This window comes from Octopus bimaculoides, chromosome 3 (genome assembly GCF_001194135.2).
Source record: "Octopus bimaculoides isolate UCB-OBI-ISO-001 chromosome 3, ASM119413v2, whole genome shotgun sequence".
Taxonomy (NCBI): domain Eukaryota; kingdom Metazoa; phylum Mollusca; class Cephalopoda; order Octopoda; family Octopodidae; genus Octopus; species Octopus bimaculoides.
The window spans coordinates 98,923,008-98,941,848 of NC_068983.1; the positions used below are offsets into that span (position 1 = coordinate 98,923,008).

Genomic DNA, 18,841 nt, shown 5'->3' on the forward strand with positions numbered 1-18,841 from the left:
GTGCGGGTGGCACATAAAAGACACCATTTTGAGCGTGGCCGTTTTCGTGCGGGTGACACGTAAAAGCACCCACTACACTCTCTGAGTGGTTGGCGTTAGGAAGGGCATCCAGCTGTAGAAACTCTGCCAAATTAGATTGGAGCCTGGTGTTGCCATCCGGTTTCACCAGTCCTCAGTCAAATCGTCCAACCCATGCTAGCATGGAAAGCGGACGTTAAACGATGATGATGATGATGATGACAAATGGCATATTTAAATTAGCAACAGCATAATATTATGTAATCTTTTATGATTACATTGAATGAAATTCTACCAAAACAGCTGTTGATAATTTAAACACTATTAGTGTGTTACTATTTTATACTTATGTGGCACCAAACATCTATTTGTGAATTGGATTGTTAGTTATCAATTTGATTTAATATTTACATACAGTATTCTGTCAGGATGTCTACAATGTTGTATTATATAACAGCTTTGTTATATAATACAACATTTTCTGGCATCTCACATGTTGATATGCCTTGATTCTTAATGAATCCTTCTAACTGTGTGAATACATATCTATACATGTGTGTGTGTGTGTGTGTGTGTGTGTAACAAAACAGGAGAATTAGTTTATACAATATTTAGTTACATCATCTCATGCATGTTTCATTAACAATGAATAAATGTCAGTTACATTAAAGATCATATAGCCTAAATATATTTTCAAATCTTCAGAGATTGCGTAACTCTTCTTTATAATCTAGTATTCACATTGGACTGCTGACAGTGTTGCTGTATCAATAACAACAACTGTGTTAAATTAGATTAGGTAATTAGCCTTTATACTTTCTAATGCGATGAAGAATGCCTTATCGTAAAGATACAAGACTGTGTTGTCACTGAGTCTCTGAATGGAAGACGTTTGAGATTTACACAACCCAGGCTATCAGGTTATAGAGAAATCAGTATGATGTCTCAATGATTTATCATTTTAGATGGCTGTTCATTTGCTAATTAATGCCCATCCCCACAGAAGCAGATTAGCATGCAAAGAAGCATATATACATATTTACTGATGCAAATATATCACAAGAATTACTCCTAATATACATAATTATGTATACTTACATATCTGACTCATGCAAGCATGGGAAAGTAGACATTAAATGATGATAATACACACACACAAGAAGCTTGCTTAAAGCCTGAAAGGTTGATTTAAGATAGATAGCGCATTTTATGAATATGCCTGTTCAAGTACCATAAATTGTCGCCATTTCATATCTTTAATTTCGCACATGCACATTGTTTGTTTTGGATTTTGTTGACTACACAGTATAGTAGGGTCGGTTGGACACTGTCTGTGAGAAAAACAGCACCATGATGCAATTCACTCAGCCAGAAATTTGGAAACAACATGCTGCACTCTTTGGAATTTGTGCTGGAAGCTCCAGTACAAACATTCCAGAGTGATTTGGTGTCAATCTGAGGACACGTACCGAGAGTGATAAAAATCAAACATCCAGTCAACATCATGGTGTTTGGAGTGATCACTAGTGATGGGGACGTTATGCTTCCATCTATCTTCCCACAGATCCTCAGACTAAACACACAGGCCTACATTAAGTTCCTGGAGGAGGCAGTGCTGCCCTGGGTCAAGAGGGTGGCTGCTGGAAGACCCAATGTCTGACAACAGGACTCTGCACCATGCTACACAAGACAATTTCTGTAACCACATCACCCCTAACATCTGGTCACCTAACTCCCCAGACTGCAACCTTGATTATTATGTGTGGGGCACAAATGAGTAAGAGACCAACAAAACTCCTTGTAACATCAAAGATGAACTGAAGGCAAGGATTATGGCAACGTTCAACAACTTAAACAAAGAGACTGTCCAGAAGAGTTGCAGAAAATTCCGAAGTCATCTGGAGGCCATGGTTGAAGCCAATTGCGATTTTATTGAATAAATTTACTCTTTAGTATTCATCATGAAAAAGTACATCAATATACCAAATTTAAACATTTTCATTTATTTAAAAAATTTTTAAATCTGTGACAGTGATAGAGAGGATCTGTCTGTCTGTCTGTCTCTCTCTCTTCATTTTTTTACTCTCTATAAAAGCATATCACTCACATCATCTTGTGTGCCTGTGTGTGCGCGAGCGTAAAGAATTTCATTAAGGCTCAGTGATTTAAAAAAGGTATGTAAAGTAGAATTTATTTTAATAGCATACTTTCCTGTTAGTAAATATGTTTTTTCTTACACACACACACACACACACACACATGGGCTCACTTAATGCAGGATGGGGTTAAGGACCTAAATAAATTTTTTTGTTGTTGTTTTTTAAATTCCAGCAATGGACAACTACATGATCTTTCCATAAAATGTGTTTATGGGGAAATAAAATTTCAACAACATCAATACATGTCAGAGTGACAAAGAAACGAGGAAGGTACCAGGTGGTTGTGGGATGTGCTAGAAACATATATGCCCTTAAATCACCTTTTTGTCTGAAAATTATTTTGAAATTCTAAACAAAAACAAACTGTTAGATTTGGACTTTCTGTACTTTGAGACTATGGTTAAAAGAAAAATTTTGGAAAAAGACGAGATTTTAGGATTTATGGGAAGTGGGTAGGGTTAATAAAAACATTTCCCTATTGTTTTTAAATTACATTTCATTTTCTGTTTGAAAATAAAGGACACAGGAATTGTAATTTCCTATTTTTTTCTTTTTTCTAACCTCTATGTTCTCCCTCTGCCATTTTGGCCAATGTTTATTTCATAAACATTGGCCAAAATCGGTGCTGGGTTGGGGAGTGGGGTTTGAAAAATTCATAAAATTTCAAAACTTTTCTTCATAAAAAACCCATCCCCATATCATTTGCAAGGGTGTGGTGAAAGAAAAATTTGAAAACTCCTTGTCAAAACAGAGAAAAATCCAACTTATGTGGGTGAGCTTTTCAAAAATCCAAGACATTCTATTGTGCAAATTATCAGGCAATGACAAGTTGCTCAGCAAGTATATAAAGCAAGAGATTGGAAATTTTTTGGTATTATTTATTCACCATTACATGTGTTTCATTTGCTAATAGGAATTACAAAAATAGTGAAATTAAATTTGTCTGAAGAACTTCTAATAGGAAATTTTTTACATGTAAAACTTTGTAATTCTTATTAGCAAATGAAACACATGTAATGGTGAATAAATAAATAGCACCAAAAAATTTCAAATTTCCCATTTTGTTATTACAGTAACTCTGCAAATAATATTTCCATAATTCTCAAGTTTAATGAGTATTTTGCACTAACACATTGAGTTTACATACTAACACAGAATTGACCTAGATCTCTGCTGTGCACTGACACAACTGAGTTTTCATACTGGATTATAATAATAGAACAAACAGATGTGCTTCAAGATGAAATGGCTGGGACTGACCCTAACTACCTACATAATATTTATATATATATATATATATATATATATATATATATATATATATATATATATATATATATAGTACTGTAGGTCCTGATGTGGAGGCATATTGTATAGTGGTTATGGACTCGTGATTGTAAAATCGTGGTTTCGATTCTTGGACTGGGTAATGCATTGTGTTCTTGAACAAAACACTTCATTTCCCATTGCTCCATTCAATTCATTTACACATAAAAAGTATTGTGTAGATTTGGGCCTTGCAATTTTGACATGTCATTCAGAACATCATTCTTCAACTTAGTTGTTTAAATTCAAGTTATTGACTATCTTGAGTTATTTCCCTAAGATCGCATGACCATGAGCTGTTGTCTATATTGATGGCAGGGACTAAATACCCTGTCCTTGTGTGTGGGTCAGCTAGGCCTAGGGCAGTATATCAAGGTTGTAAGCAACCAAAGGTGGTAACAACATAACAGTTCAATCTCCCTATTGATAGATACTGCAGGTTGGCGGAGAATGTGTGATCTCCCATGAAGACAGAATTGGCAATTACAAGCTCCAAATGAATAAAAAAGGGGCCTGTCAAGAATACTCCATTTGATGGGAAGTCATTTCGATGGTCACAATCTTCAAATGAAGCAGGACAGGGAGGTGGAGTGTTCTGTATTCATACACTTGAAGGACTGCATGTGCAGTGCATGCCATCTCTTAAAGTTATTGACTCTCATGCCTGCGTAGTGTCTGTCTTGTGATGCCATCAGATGTGAGGGTGGTTCTATAGACTACAACTTTTGAGGCAGGATCTTCCCAGTGGGCAGTTGATAGGATATAGGTTGGGGTGTAAGGCTGTGTATGTTTGCATTTGTGCCTACGGTAGAATGCGGGTTTTGAAACGATATTGGCCAAACTGGAGTGGCTGACCATGACAGTGAGGACTGAAGAGTTTATAACTATGGGTTCTAGATATATGAGAGGATTGGGCACAGATGTTTGGATGCTGGCAATTTGACACTGCTAACATTGAACAGGTTTTGAAGAGAGAGAGAGAGAGAGAAAGAGAGAGAGAGAGAGAGAGAGAGAGAGAGAGAGAGGAGAGAAAAGGTGGGAGGTGTTTGCAGCAACTGGGATCATAATGCTTTTCTCTCTTATTGATTTTTCTGCTCACAATGCCAAAACTGAAATTCAGTCAGTTAGATTTTGTAAAAAGATGTTTAGAAATCCATTGTGAAAAAATTTTCTGTCCCATGTTTTGTCAATATTTCACCAGCTCTCATATACAAGGTCTGATCAATAAATATCCGGACTATTGCCATAGTAACAAAGCTAAAAAGCACACAGAATGAAGCCACTTGGCAAAGATTGACCTTGAACTCTGCTGTGCATGTACACTTAATTTTAACGTTCTAGCTCACTTCCGCTATTTACAGCAGTGCTTGGAAGGAAGGTGTGTAGCATCTAATTGCCGCATTGACTTTGACAAAGAAAGTTGTCATGATGATACCTGCTTAGAGGCCTATGCAAAGTTGCAGAAAGTGTATGGAGAGGAGTGTATGAGCCACACAAGTGTATGAGTGGTTCAAACGTTTCCAAGATGGTCAAATAAATGTCAATAGTGACAAACATTCTGGGAGACCCACAACCAGCAGAACTGAGAAAAATATCGCAGATGATTATGAGCAACTGTGAGGGGAAATCATTGAATTACCATCCGTGAGTTGTCAGAGGATGTGCAGATTAGTTACGGTTCAGTTCAGTCCATTATCACTGAAGATTTGGGTATGTGATGCGTGTCTGCCAAGTTTGTGCCAAAATTGCTTTCAGCTGACCAAAAAGACACTCGGGTTTCAGTTGCACAAAATCTCCTTGTGTCGGGAATGATGAAAACTGTTTGAAAACTTTGCGTAGGCCTTTGAGCAGGTATTGCCAAGCTTTTGGCAAAATTTGATACAGATTCTCTACTCAATGTTTTCTGTCATGGTCAATACGACACTCACATGTTACATACCTTCCTTCCAAGCACTGCTGTAAACAGCAAAAGTGAGCTAGAATGTTAAAACTTAGGGCGCATGCACAGCAGAGTTCAAGGTCAATCTGTGCCAAGCGACTTCACTCCACATGCTTTAGCTTCATTACTATGGCAACAGTCTGGATACTTATTGATCAGACCACATTCTCTGCAGCAGAAGTGTTAAGACTGGCCTTTCTGGTGGTGTAAAGCACTCATGATGGTGTCACATAGAGCACCCATGCAGTGCCATGTAAGAGCATCCATGTGGTTCCACATAAAAGTGCCCATGTGGCAGCATGTAAAAGCACCTGTTTGGTGTCACATAAAAGCACTCAGCACATTCTGTAAAGTGATTGGCATTAGGAAGGGCATCCAGCTGTAGAAACCATGCCAAATCAGACTGGAGTCTGGTGCAGCTCCTCAGTTTGCCAGCTCTGGTCAAACTGTCCAACCCATGCCAGCATGGACAATGACCATCAAATGATGATGATGAACAGGCTCTTGTGTCATCTACAGCACAGACAAGACGCAGCAGCCAAAGAAAAAAACTGAAGCCTAAGTCTATGGAAACATCATTGGTAGCTTCCCACTCCAGCATTCAGATGATTTTTCTGGGTCTTTTCCTTCTTCATTTGTAATGTTATCTTTGGCTGACTATCAGTTTCATAATAGTCAAATGTATTTGAGAGTAAGCTGCACCTGAAGTGGAGACATTCTTGGCAGCTGTAGCATTCCACTTATATTATAACCCACATTAATATTTTATTGTATAACTGGTTAATAAAATAGTGGTTCAAAAACAGCGTAGCACAAGAGGTGTCTTAGTGTGCCAGAGATTTTTTTTTAAATATCATTTAAGGATATAGAAAACCCAACCTAATGCTTCAGCATCTTGAAAAAAACATGTTATTGATAATTCTGTTATAGGTAGGTTTAGTAAATAAAACAATAGTTTTCTTCACTTTTTTTTTTTGAAGTTTTAACATTAAAGAGGTTCTTATTTTTAATTTTCCTTGTAAAATATATCAGTAATTTTTTGCTTGATCTGACAGTGCACCACAGAATCAAAAAAAATTGTTGGATTTTTCAAGGCAGAGATAGTCTCAATTCAATCTAAATCATAATCTACACACAAAAATAAAGGAATCCAATAAGAGTACTGAACTATTTTTATAACTGCTAGCTTCATGACATTCATGGTATCAAATAAAGTACATGACCAAATGCATCTTTCTCAGAAAGTGGAAAGAATCAAGAGTTGGCCATAAAGTACATGAGGCAAGAGGCTGGAGTATAAAAATCATCATCATTTTTATATCTGCTTTTACATACTGGCAGGGACTGGACATATTCTGCTAGTCTAAGCCAGTAGTTATTCAGAATTACTGCTTTCCTAGGTGGGTTAGGTTCCATGTCTTGTCATATATTCCACTTTTTGGCATAGTTTCTAAGGCTCTAGATGCCCTTCCTATCATCACCCACTTTACAGCAAGAATGAACTTTATTGTGATACAGGCACTAAAGAAGTTGTCTTCTTTCTCAAGACCAATGACCCCATGCTGTCTCCTTTCATTCCTTTACTAGCTCTCCCCCACCCAACAAAACCAAAGAGAGCTAGGTTTTCTTCATGTTGTTGTTTGCTTGTATCTTTCTTCCTCTCCTACACAACTGGACGTGTAAAAAGTGACATTTTTCTATCACACTACCAGATGAAGGCAAATGAAGAATAAAGACCTGCATTGGTCTTTATTCTTGCTGTTCTTGATACCAGAATGGAGGATTAGCTGTCAGGAGGTTCATTGCAGCAATAAACATTGCTAAGTATAAAGGTTGCCTCTATTTTAGGCCATAAAAACATGGTAGAGGAATGGCCTTGAATCTCCTCTAATATCATGCCCAGATTATCAGAGATTTAGCAGCCAGAGATGACTAACAGGTGGGTATAAGGGCTGCCTTGTACAAGTCCACAGCAGTAGCCAGACAGTGTTGATGTCATAGTCACATTGAAACTTTTATAGGCATAGCCTAACATTTTCTCTACTCTGCACCTAATTTACAAAGAGAGGATCTTTGCAGGGTTAAAATTACAAATGGACAGATAGTTGTCTCACATGCTACCTGCCAAGGCTGAAGGTGCATCCTGTACATTGCATCAGTCTTTGATGTAAGAGTAATTGTAAATAGCATAAAGTTGTCAATGGAAGAGTAGTGCAGTCTCTATGGCACCAGGTAAGATGATTTGGTAAAGAGCATGTCAGAACATACCATGTGGTGCCCAAGCTAATAGACCAGTGCCTCTGGCACCAAATAGTTAGAATGACAGGGTAAACTAGACAGCAAGCAGGGAGTGATGGACATGCATTGCTATCTTCTTTCATTTAAGGCAGCATGATAGAAGAAAGGAGTAATAGAAAAGTAACGAAGAGACAGAGTAAGAGTGTACTGGAAAACAGAGATAGACAAACAGTGGCATGATGACTGTTGGTAACAAGATTGAATAGAAACAACATGGTTAGAGGAGATACAAGAAGAAAATTGCAGTGGAATGTCAGTACCCAACCTGAATCTGAAGCAGATCTTGAAGACCAGGAACAAGGATAGACATGTTTCACTACATATTCAGATGTTCCAATGGAACTGCAATTCTGACACAGAAACATGCATTTCAAATTCAGCATGAACCGTAGGCGCAGTTCTCATGGCCATGTTATCTCCAGAAGCTTTGAATCTCAAGTCAATTTGACCTGAAGCCATTCTGTCACTTCAACACAAACTTCACATTTGAACTTCTATTGGAGCAACCACCACAACAAATACGTAAATAAACGTGTTTATAACATATACAGAGTTTGAGTTCCAGGTGATTCACAGCACCAAAATAAAGTCAGTGAGCTGGATTTGTTAGGTCAATGCACTTACAGTTAATTCCTGCATGAAAAGAAGTCATATCCACTATTGTTAGAGACAAGATCCTCTACGTAGATCTCTTTTCTTTTTAACCACTACTCACTTTTAAAAAATGAAAGACCTAATGAATAATGCAGTTTACTGCCTGCAAATGAAAAATAATGATCATGGCTAGAATGTCTTTCATTATAAATTACAGTTCTACTTGATCAGAGTGGAATTATAATTTATACAGGCATAAGCAATAACTAAAACATAATCACTAAAAGTACTGCCTTTACCAAAATCATTTCCTTGAAACATAGTCACAAAATAAACATTGCATTCCAAACACAGACAGGGAAAGAGGACATCACAATTTCATGGAAAATCTTAAAAAAGAAAAAAAAAGCAGCAACTTTCAGAAACGTAATGAAGAGCTCTAACACATATTTAGCAGAGAAATACTATATATTCTATCTGCTAAAACCCATTCTATAGAGCTGGTGTCAAAACCAGCAGAAATTTCTCACTGTCAAACCCCAACATATCCATCATTCTCATCTATTCTTCAATTTCACATCCACTGGATACCACACCTGATGGATTTAATTATAAATTGTTGCCTTTATAGACATATGCAATATATCATCATCGTCGTTTAACGTCTACTTTCCATGCTAGCATGGGTTGGACGATTTGACTGAGGACTGGTGAAACCAGATGGCTACACCAGGCTCCAATCTGATTTGGCAGAGTTTCTACAGCTGGATGCCCTTCCTAACGCCAACCACTCTGAGAGTGTAGTGGGTGCTTTTACATGCCACCAGCACGAAGGCCAGTCACGAAGGTATATATATATATATATATATATATATATATATATATATATATATATACTGCCTGAAAATCAGAATAGTCACGATTTGAATGGCTTTAGTCATAGAATTGCTCAATCAGAGGTTAAACAACAACAACAATAATATATATTATAGGCTTAACAGTGTGGTTGAGAAGTTCACATTGCAATCATGGGGTTTTGGGTTCAGTCCCACTGTGCAGCACCATGGACAAGTGTCATCTACTACAGCCCCAAACAAACCAATGCTTTGTGAGTGAATTCAGTAGGGGCAAACTGTGTGGAAGCCCATTATATATATGTGTATATATGTGTGTGTGTGTTTATTCCGCACACAACAACTTGACAACTGTTGTTGTTTAAGACTAACATTGTAGGGTAAGTGTAAGAGGCTGAATCTGGCCAGTTTGAACACAAAGCAGGTAGAATACTTTTGCTGGTTATGGCAGGTTTATATACTAATGTGTTAAGCAGATCTTATGCCAGTTTTGACACTGAATACTCCAAACAGTCACTGACCAGTACTACTTGCTAAATTATAGCATAAATGGCTAAGGATTCCACAGACACTTGTACACTTAACACAACATTCAGACATCAGAGTGATTATGCTTCACCAATATTTTTTTTCCTAAGCACTATCACTAGCTACTGACATCACCCATCATTGTTTATATTCATGTTGTAAAGCATAGAGGCCAGTGCCTGTATCTCTCCTTACTACAGGAGTTCCCAACCGGGAGTGCCTGCATCCTTGAGTGAGAGTGGGGACAACAAAGAAGGAAAATATTTATCATCATCATTCTTTTAATGTCCACTTTTCCAAGCTGGTATGGGTCAGATTGAATTTGCTGCAGATGATTTTCTATGGTCAGATGCCTTTCTTGTTGCCAAGTAAGGTAATATTTCCCCAAGGCCAGACATGTTTTCATGGAAGATTGAAAACGAGGGACAACACTTATGTAACGGTGACAATTGTTTACAACAAACACACACACACATACAAATATATATATAATGAGCTTTTTTCAGTTTCCATCTGTCAAATCCACTCATAAGGCTTTGCAGTGAAACTGAACCCAGAAGAAAGCTTCTTAATCACACAGCTATACTTACAGCAATCCCAAGGTGCCACCTAATGAGACTGAATCTGGAACCAAGTGGTCAGAGAGCTGCACCAGGCCTCTGTCTGATTTGGCTTGGTTTCTACAACTGGATGCCCTTCCTAATGTCAACCACTGTACAGTGTGTACTGAGTGATTTAAACGTGGCATGGGCACAAGCACTTTTATGCAAAATTGGTACGAGTGCTTTTCATGTGGCATGACAGGCTTCTTTCAGTTTCCATCTATCAGATCCATTCAGAAGGCTTGGGGCTAAAGTAGCTAACAAAAATCGTTCGAGCTGTGCCAGCATGGAAAAGAAGATATAATACAATAAAAATAGTGGGATGTGATTTGATGAAAATTTGGCTGCTATTTCAAGCAACCACTTGAAGGTTTTAGGTACCTTGCTTATTCCTATAAAAATATTTTTGATTGAGTTATTTTTAAATAATTTGCTGCAGATCAAATCTGAGGTGTGAATGACTGTACAGGGCCTGAAATGCTTAAATGGTATGAAAGGGGTAAGTTGAAAATGGAAAAGCTGGACTTACCTTCTTTGGGCTTTTACTCAATAATTTAGTTTGACCAGATCCAGAGATAGAATATCTAGTATTTTTAGACTTAAATATTTTCCTTTCAGTTGGTTTTTCTTTTATTGTCTGACGGGTGTAAGTTTTAGCTGTTTTCATAGTTAATGATTTGTCATAAGTATCATCAAGATCAAAAATATCTGCATTCGGAGAGTCATGATCATCATTGTTCGACACAGAATTACATGAGTCATTCATAAAATCAAAGTCATCATCTTCATCTAACTTAAACAGATCATCATATTCATGGTGCTTTAACACATTGGTAGAATTAACTTCTTTCTTGCTGGGCCCATCAGATCCCGTAGAATCATCTTTGTCGTCCAGTGAAAACAATTTTATAGATTCTTCATCGGAATGATCATTGAACATCTCAACATCAACCTCAGCAAAATTCAACTGGGATGATCCACCTTTCTCAATTTCATCTAAGCCTTTTCGTACCTCTTCAGGAGAAAGTGGAGGTGGCCCTTCATCACTACTTTCTGAAAAAACAGGGCTGCTTGGAGAAATGATATTTGGTTGCTTCTCTTCACTTACATTCACTGATTTCTTTTTAATAATCTTATCAAATAACTCACTGGCAGTTTCCCTCGGAGTTTTCTTTAAACTTTTGATATTGTCCATTCCTTTTGGCTTACAAAGAAATATTATGGTTGTGCCACGTTTATTTTTCACTTCACTCCGAGAGATGACCGTACTGTTTGTGAAACTGTCTTGAGTGTCACATAAAACAGTGTTAGATGCATGGGCACTGATGGGTGCTTTAGTCTTGGTTGTTGATTTTACCATATGTTTAGAAGGAGAGCTGGTTGGAACAACAGACACAGGCAGTTTATGATTTGTATATGTGCGGAATATAGGTTTCCGTTTAAATTTATAACTGTCATCATCAGTATTCTCTTCAGATGGAGGCAAATTGCTTAAAACAGATATCAGTTTCTCAGGAGAAGATTGAGCACTCAATGTGATGCAAGATGAAGGTTCTGGACTGTTGGAATGTTGGGTAGAAACACCAGAGTTATTTTGAGAAAGGAAGAATTTCTGTGAGTATGAATAATCACTGACCTTGATGGTCATTTTCTGAGGAGAAGAATCCAAAGAGAGTCGTTCTTGTGGACCACTGTGCAAATTAGTAAATTGGTCTATCGTAGATTGACGCATATTATCAGTTCGTTTAGTCGGACTTACAGAGTAGGTCTTAGCTGACCTGTACAATACTTTATCAGGATCTGTGTTAGGCAATGGTTTTACTGCCGCAGGATCAATATTGTAGTCATTGAAATTCTTCTTGGTTACAATGCCAACAGCAGGAGCTGTGACAATAATATTTTTCTGTGATGCATTTGAATGCAGAGGTACCATAGTTATGGAACTACGGCTTGTTCCTTTTAAGTCTTCAGATTCAAAGCTAAAAGGGTCATCAGAAATATCGTCATCAAAACGAGTTCTTTTAGATACTTCCATTTCTCTATCTCTGGCAATTTTTGCTTCTGGATCCCTTTCTCTTCTTCCACGTACTGCTGTGAAGGAAGTTTTTCCCCATTTTTGAATAAGAGGTGATGCTTTTACTGTTAAGCTTTTATTATTTTTGTTATGTATTATATCATCAAAGGCACGACTTGAAGCAGATTCAGATGATCTACCATACGTTTTCATGGCACACCGCTTCATTTTAGTGAAGGGCGCTGCAATAGACAGAAAAAATATTATGAAGATCACATTGAATTAAAGAAATAGAGAAAATAACTTACACACATATTGCAATAGGGAATAATATAGTACAGTATACACATAATTTACACAATTAAATAAAATGCAGTCATTAGTGAACATACTGAAGTATTGTAGTGAGCATACAGGGGTTGGACAAAATAATGGAAACACCTTAAAATTTCAAACAAATTTATTTTAATATGGGGTAAGACTGCCTTTACAGTAATTACAGCTTGAATTCTATGAGGTATGGACTCATACAAAATTTGAATTGTTTACAAAGGAATTTTTGTCCATTCTTCAGTTAAAATAATCTCTAGTTCTTGTAGTGACGATGGTGGAGGATATTGACTCCTTACTTGTTTTTCTAAAATGCACCATAAATGTTCAATAATATTGAGATCTGGGGACTGTGGTGGCCAGATAAGATGTTCACCTTCACTAGAATGTTCCTTGTGTCATTCAGTAACAACTTTAGCTGTGTGAATTGGTGCATTATCATCCTGAAAGATTGCGTTTCCCTGCAGAAACAGATCCGCAACCATAGGATGAATTTGATCAGATAAAATGCTTTAAATAGTCTTGACTATTAATTCTGCCATGATGGGAAATCATTGGGCCAGCGGATTTCAAAGATATAGCAACCCCCCACCCCAGATCATCACAGATCCCCCTCCATGTTTAACTGTTGGAAGAAGGCAGTCTGGGTCAAATGCTTCTTTTGGCTGTCTCTACACGTATACTCGGCCGGTAGTCGGAAATAAGGTAAAGGATGACTCGTCCGAGAAAATAACATTCTTCCATTGCTCTAGGGACCAATTCAGTAGGTTTTTACTCCACTCTAAACGCTTTGCAACATTTGTTTTTGAAAGTAGTGGTTTTCTAATTGCAGCCCTCCCATGAAATCCGGCTTTATGCAGCTCCCGGCAAACAGTTTTTGCGGAAACTGAGTTCTCAAAGTGGTCATTAAGCTCTGCAGTAATTTCAGGAGCAGTACTTTTGTGATCTTTTCTAACAATTTGCATAAGAGTCTGACGGTCCCTATCTGAAAGTTTTGGTTTTCTTCCAGAGTTTTGTTTTGATGAGAAAGTTTTTCCGTCTTTCTTAAAGGCTGTCATTGCTTTCGAGACAGTACTTCTTGATAAACATTTTGGCTGTTTTCGTTATGCTAGCGCCTGCCATACGAACACCAACAATTTGACCTCTTTGAAAGTCTGATAGATCTGTCATTCTAATGAATTTTAATTACCTTTTTCTGATGATATCTGAAAAGAAACAGCAATTTTAGCAAAACATATTAGGCAACACTAATAATAAATCAAAAAGCATAAAAATAAACAAGCTTTTGATGGTTTTATAAATATTCAAAATCATGATGCTAGGTGTTTCCATTATTTTGTCCAACCCCTGTACAACATAGTAGAAATACTGTGCACTACAACAGAACATATCACCACAAAACACATTACAGTACATATACAGCAGAATAGTAGTACTCCTACTACTGTGTAAATATGTTTCACTTCAATATTACAATACAGTAGTGAACACACAACAATACAATACTGAACATGGTATTAGGGCCAGCCCTAGGGTTGCTGGCGCCCCAGGCAAGCTGAACTTCGGCGTGTACAAGCTGACGCTCATGGAAATTTCCTTGTCTTTGACACGCCCTCCTTGGTGCCCCGGGCGGCTGCCAGAGTTACCAGTACCTTAAGCCAACCCTGCATAGGGCAATATAGTTGTGAATACTGTAGAACTGTAGTGAACATATCTGAACACAATAACCCTTTTTTTTTTTTATTAATAGCATAGCCAATACTAACTACAATAGTGAAAATACTTTTAGTATGTTAGCATGTAACCACCTCAAGTTTGAAAACAAGTTTTATGTTATTTTATTAAACGCTCAGCACCATATCAGTATGGAGACACCACGATTTCAGAAAATGTTACACAAAATAATATCTTGGTTTATGGACGTTGTCAATCATACCTTACTATAGAAGTTTCTGTTGTTTGTTTAATCTTGGTCAGATCTAATTTGAACACACCATCAATTAATGGTATTTCAGCCGTGTCCATCTTGTTGTTTACTCAGGCATGGCTTTTTGATTAAGAAGCTTGCTTCCCAATCATATGGCCTAGGATTTGGTCTCACTGTGTAGTACTTTTGGTAAGTGTCTTTGACTACAGCCCTGGGCTGACCAAAGAATTGAGAATTGGATTTGGTAGATGGAAACTGAAAGAAGCTAGTCATATATATACAGTAATACCTTACTTTACGAGCAGTCTCCAGGAACAAATTAACTCGTATAGCAAGGCATTACTGTATATGTATACATACATGTGCATGTGTATGTGTTAGTGTGTACCCTTGTCTTGACATCATGTGGTGGTTGCAAATGAGAATCGTCATACAAGTGAGCATGTCTAGCTATAGGAAATTATAGCTTACTTGGAAACAGGTGATGGTTGCAAGAGGAAGGCATCTGGACATAGAAAATTTGTCTCAACAAATTCCATCTGACCCGTACAAACATGGAAAAATGGACATATGATGATGATGACAACAATGATGATGATGTCGTGTGGGCATGTATTTGTACACAATAGCGTATTATCCAAAACTTTCCTCTATTTTTTTAAGAAGATAACATGTGATTTGATATTTCTAGCAGGTTAAGCAACCACATACAGAGTTCCTCTTTGGCTTTTTCTCACGGAGAATCACCAATGTGGGACACAGTGTGACAGTCAGGCATACTGCAATCAAAATTCTGTCTAGTCTCTTTTTATATCTACCAATCAATGGAGGATCCATTTTTGTTAAGAGGCTAAATGTAGCACTTGAGGTGCTCTGAACTAATTCTCTACAACATTCAAAATGGTAACTACATATGTAAGTCTTAGGGCAATCTAATTAAAGAAAACAAAAATCCAAGTGGTTAAAGTTAGAATGCAGAAATACAGCTAAAAATTGGAGAAATCAAGAGCAAATGAAAATCAATATAACAGTTTCATTCCAGCAGCTTGCAAAGACTTTAGGTAAAATTCCTGATAATAGTTAACTAATGCTATAATAATCTGGTTATAGGGCATAAAGAAAAATTTAAGATAGTTTTATGCAAGAAGGATCACATGATATCTAAGAATATTGACTTTGATATTGACTTGCTAAACAATGTTTTGAATTAATCATGCATTATCTCACATTTGATTATTTTTTAGAAGGGCATTGTAGAATAGGTGTGAGAGGCTGGATTTGGCTAATTTGAATATAAAACAGGTGGAACATTTGGGCCAGATGTGGCTGGCGTAAATGCTAAAGGATTAAAATTTCATGTTAGTTTATATCCAAATATGGACATACTAAAGACAAAGTTATTGCATTAAATTCTTGATTACTTTCAATCTTAATTGAACAGAAAGGGCAGTGTATTTCAATGGAAATAAGGTAAGTCTCTTCCAGTCTAAAACTGATAAAATATATATCTCTAGTCCATTAATGAAGCAGAACTATCTTAGCCCTTGAATACAATGAATCATAAAAACCTAATTTCAATACGACATAGAATAAAAGAATAGAATAGAATATTATCTCCTACCATTTCTAAAAACTTAAGAAAAACAAAAAAATTTTAAAAGAGTAAAACTGAGGTAAATCACTTTCAGCCAAAAGTCAATTATTGTCTTTAATAAGGGTAAGGGTTGTATACATATTCAAGCTTTTGCATCTATTGTTAAATTAGTATTTAGTGTTTTCTTAATCTTTTGCCCCATGGCAGAAATTCCAATGTCTGCTTGTTTCTCTCTGGCCTCTTTATTAAAAAAAAACCTTCTAATAACCTTGTTATTGTTATTTAACTCTTTAGCATTTAAGCCTCAGTTATATCGGGCCCAAATATTCTATCTGTTCTATGTTCAAACTGGCCAGATCCTGCCTCTCACACCTACCCAACAATGTAAAATTCTTAAAATAAGCAATCCATCATTGAAATCTCAAAGCTACAAGATAATGCCTGATGAATTCAAAACAAGCATCAACATCATCATCAACATTTAGCGTCCATTTTCCATGCTGGCATGGATTAGACAATTTGACTGGAACTGGTAAACCAGAGAGCTGCACCAGGCTCCAGTCTGTTTTGGCATGGTTTCTGCAACTGGATGCCCCTCCTAATGTCAACCACTCCACAGAGTGTACCGGGGATCTTTCATGTGTCACTGGGTGCCTTTTTCATGTCACAGGCATGGGTGCCTATTATATGTTACTGGCAGTGGCCATGACTACGATTTCACTAAGCTTGATGTGTATGCTCAAGCACAGCGAATCACCAAGCCTCAGTCACTTGTCATTGCCTTCGTGAGACTCAACATCCTAAGACAATGTGAATAAATAAGCATTATGCTTGACAGAGTAGTCTGAAAGCTAATGGGTTAAGCCCCAAATTAGTAGTCATCAAACAGATTCATGAACAAAAGCATTCCAATTGTGAACATCTTGTCTTTCTGTACTTATCAAAGATCACATTGTCCAATTCATCCTTTACTTTTCTTGAAATAGTAGCTTGTGGTTTGAGGGAGATTTCACTGCTATTTCTACCAAGTCAAACATAGAGGTTGCTAGGTCATCAATACTATCTGCTGCCTTATTATTATTATTATTAAATCGGCGAGCTGGCAGAATTGTTAGCATGCCAGGTGAAATGCTTAGTGGTATTTCATCTGCCACTACATTCTGAGTTCAAATTCTGCTGAGGTTGACTTTGCCTTTCATCCTTAATTAAGTACCAATGAAACGCTGGGGTCAATGTAATTGACTAGTCCCCTCCCCATAAATTTCAGACCTTGTGCCTTCAGTAGAAAGGATTATTATTATTATTATTATTACTACTACTACTCTAATCTTATATCCTGTCCTCCAGTTAGTATCACCAGCAGTTCCAACAAACCTGCAGCAATAATGAATGAGAAATTCCCTCCCAATGACAACGTTATTATCTGATGTTTCAATGAAAACTAAAACTCCAGCAAAGACTCCACTTCTCATGGATGACTTCCAATTTCATTAATTCCTCTCAGTACAAATGCCGACTTTTCCTGGAAGTCTCATATTCTTTGCATGGTTAAAATAACAATCAAGTAAATTAGGAAACATTTTAGTTGTGATTATTAGTTAACTGACAATGCACCTCCCCACTTTCCATCATACTGACCAACTTAATTATATCTCCTAACCTTATGAATTTATGGGCAAATGACCACAATATGAGTTAACCCTTTGCTATTCAAATTACTCAATCAAATATAATAGTTATTCATTCATATTGTTTTGAATTAATCCTGCAATGTCTCATAGCTTCAAGATTTCAATGATTGCTGTTTTTAGAATGACATTGTAGGATATGCGTGAAAGGCTGGATCTGGTCAGTTTGAACATAAAACAGGTAGAATAGTTTGGTTGGATATGATCAGTTTAAGTGCTAAAAACTTACACTTTGTCCTTTTTTAGGTTAAATGCACTTTGAGAAGATGCTTTAGTTTTGTCGAGAACATGACAACTTCTTTAGTGCTGGTGCCACAATACACACTTAGTAGATACACTGTAAAGATGTCAGGAAAGACATCCAGCTATTGAGACCAATAAAAATAAAAAACAAACAAGAATGAAGCATGGCCCTCAGACTTATCTAGGAGAGCAGTAGCTCCCAATAAGGATTGATGTCGAGCATGACAACCTGTCCAACCCATGCCAACATGGAAAGCAGATGCAAAATGATGATGGAATTAAATGTTAGGGGGGGGGGGGCTTTAACCCTTTAGCATTTAGATTGCTCTATCAAACATATTGGTTATTTACTCAAATCAGTTTGAATTAATCATGCATTATCTTGCAGCTTCAAGACTTCAATTATCATCATCATCATCGTTTAACGTCCGCTTTCCATGCTAGCATGGGTTGGATGATTTGACTGAGGACTGGTGAAACCGGATGGCAACACCAGGCTCCAATCTAATTTGGCAGAGTTTCTACAGCTGGATGCCCTTCCTAACGCCAACCACTCAGAGAGTGTAGTGGGTGCTTTTATGTGTCACCCGCACGAAAACGGCCACGCTCGAAATGGTGTCTTTTATGTGCCACCCGCACAAGCCAGTCCAGGGGCACTGGCAACGATCTCGCTTGAAAATCCTACAGGAGCCAGTCAGGCGGTACTGGCAACGGCCACGCTCAAAAT

General features: G+C 37.3%; 1 protein-coding gene across 1 annotated transcript in view; it reads right to left on the minus strand.

Moving 5' to 3' along the window:
• The window catches only part of LOC106877404 (wings apart-like protein homolog), a 217,791-nt gene that overhangs the window by 188,305 nt on the left and 10,645 nt on the right, over positions 1-18,841 (minus strand). Inside the window, exon 2 of the mRNA XM_052966771.1 lies at positions 10,848-12,574. Within this exon, the coding sequence (XP_052822731.1) occupies positions 10,848-12,560 (1,713 nt within the window). The 5' untranslated portion in view covers positions 12,561-12,574. The remainder of the gene's footprint in view (positions 1-10,847; positions 12,575-18,841) is intronic.